This window comes from Ceratina calcarata, unplaced genomic scaffold, assembly GCF_001652005.2.
Source record: "Ceratina calcarata isolate Rehan_Ccalc_2016 unplaced genomic scaffold, ASM165200v1 scaffold2899, whole genome shotgun sequence".
NCBI classification, from domain to species: domain Eukaryota; kingdom Metazoa; phylum Arthropoda; class Insecta; order Hymenoptera; family Apidae; genus Ceratina; species Ceratina calcarata.
This window is the reverse complement of record NW_017151371.1, coordinates 1-1,845: the sequence shown is the minus strand read 5'-3', so window position 1 is coordinate 1,845 and position 1,845 is coordinate 1. Positions and strand designations below refer to the sequence as shown.

Sequence of the window (1,845 nt, the reverse complement as noted above, 5' to 3'; positions counted from 1 at the left end):
TTTATAAATACATTAAAAACGTATCACCTACCAAATCTGAGCCACCGATTCCAATGTTAACGACATCTTCGATCGGTTTGCCGGTGAATCCTTTCCACTGTTTCGACAATACCTACAAGACGCAACAGAGCGAATTAAATCTTCGTATTTAATAAATAAAAACATGCATTTAATTGATTATGTTACCTCGTTAGTGAACTGTTTCATATGATCCAATACGGCGTTCACATCTGGCATTACATCTTTATTATCAACCAGTATTGGCTTGTTACTTCTGTTACGCAAGGCAATATGTAAAACTGCCCTGTTTTCTGTGAAATTAATTTTCTCTCCTTTGAACATGGCATCCCTTGCAGCTTCAATTTCACGTGCTCTTGCCTAAAAATAATTATAATTCATTACAATCAGTTATAGGAAACGAATAATCAAGAGTTCATGTCTTATCATGATGTATAATTTTTAATACTTATGTAACATTATGCTAGATGATGATTCCAATAATAATTACAATTCTAGCATTGTATCGTTTTAGTACTTATGTAATATAATACATACCAGATCCATTAATAATTGCAATGCTTCTTCGGTGAGACGATTCTTGGAATAATCCAGCAAAATAGGTCCATCGTCGGGTGTAGAAATTTCTAAGCTGGTCAATGAACATATTGTAAAAATAACGCTTATGTTACACTATAAAACTGAATAAAAATTTGTCAATATATGACATAGTAAATGAATATCTGACAAACAATCTAAACTGAAAATATCTACTAAAGACATGTTATAAACGAAGAGAATGAATAAAGAAATTGTAATCAAGGTCAGAATTTCATTGGAACCGACAGCCTTCAGAAGGTCGCGTGAAGGTCACATATCAAGGATCGGCGAAACTTACCTAAAATTTTCGTAACGCTTGGGATTCTGCTGGAAGAGGTCGATTATCTTAAGTTTCGAGCCGTTCGCGTCGTAATATTGTTGCAATTTCGACCATGCCACCTCGGCCGTTAAATCCAGTTTCGCTTTCATGGTTTTAGGATTCAAGAGAACCGCGCTGGAAATCGGAAAAGCTGAGATCGTACCTCCTCTACGTTCAACGACTCACCAGACAATACAATACGCACGATATATAGTCAATACATAGATGCAGTACTTACGTCTGTATGCTGAAGAAGCGCTGGAAGCGCACTGACACCGACATTTATAATAAGCTGCGCTACATCGCAATGAAACTCGCCTTAGAATTATTTTTATAAAAACGAAGAAGCTTCAGAAAAAAAGTTATCAACAGAATGAAACGTACAAAAGATAACATTTTATATATATATTAATGATTAGCTTTCATTATTATAGCTTCTCGTTTACTGGTTTATTTGGTATCTGCCTTTCCCTATTTATGTATTCGACGTCTACATATGTTCGTGCCCACGGATCGCTAACGCAGCTAACAATAAACTTCAAGCAACATTGTATAGAAAACTGTGGACTCTGAATTTTCACGTTGTCTTCTTGTTCTGAAGGGATTAATTGCCACGTTACGCACTGCTACAGTGAATAGAACGAGGAAAATACAACGAGACTACAATTCCACTGACCTAGTGGACTGTTTATATTCTGGGACATAAAATGGTAATCGACTGTTGTTTTGACTGCTTCTCAAATCTTTAGTATTTATTCGTAGTTTTAATAATCCTGTTGACAAATTTCATATTAAGAGATTTGCAAATTAAATATCTACAATTTTGTACATGCACTGAAACTTGTAAACATTTGAGTAAACAATGAATATTGTTTCTCTTCATTCATTCTTAAACCTAATAGAATAATGCAAATGTAACATACTTGTTT

The 1,845-nt window shown here is 34.6% G+C and overlaps 1 protein-coding gene across 1 annotated transcript in view; it reads right to left on the bottom strand.

Annotated features, from left to right (window-relative positions):
• Nucleotides 1-1,118, bottom strand: part of LOC108623794 (glucose-6-phosphate isomerase-like) — a gene marked incomplete at its 3' end in the record, with an annotated part of 3,478 nt that extends 2,360 nt beyond the window's left edge. Inside the window, exons 1-4 of the mRNA XM_018022594.2 lie at nucleotides 896-1,118; nucleotides 556-649; nucleotides 187-378; nucleotides 32-112 (exon numbers count right to left, since the gene is read on the bottom strand). Coding sequence (XP_017878083.2) covers nucleotides 32-112; nucleotides 187-378; nucleotides 556-649; nucleotides 896-1,026 — 498 coding nt within the window. The remainder of the gene's footprint in view (nucleotides 1-31; nucleotides 113-186; nucleotides 379-555; nucleotides 650-895) is intronic.
• Nucleotides 1,119-1,845: the final 727 nt, after the last annotated feature.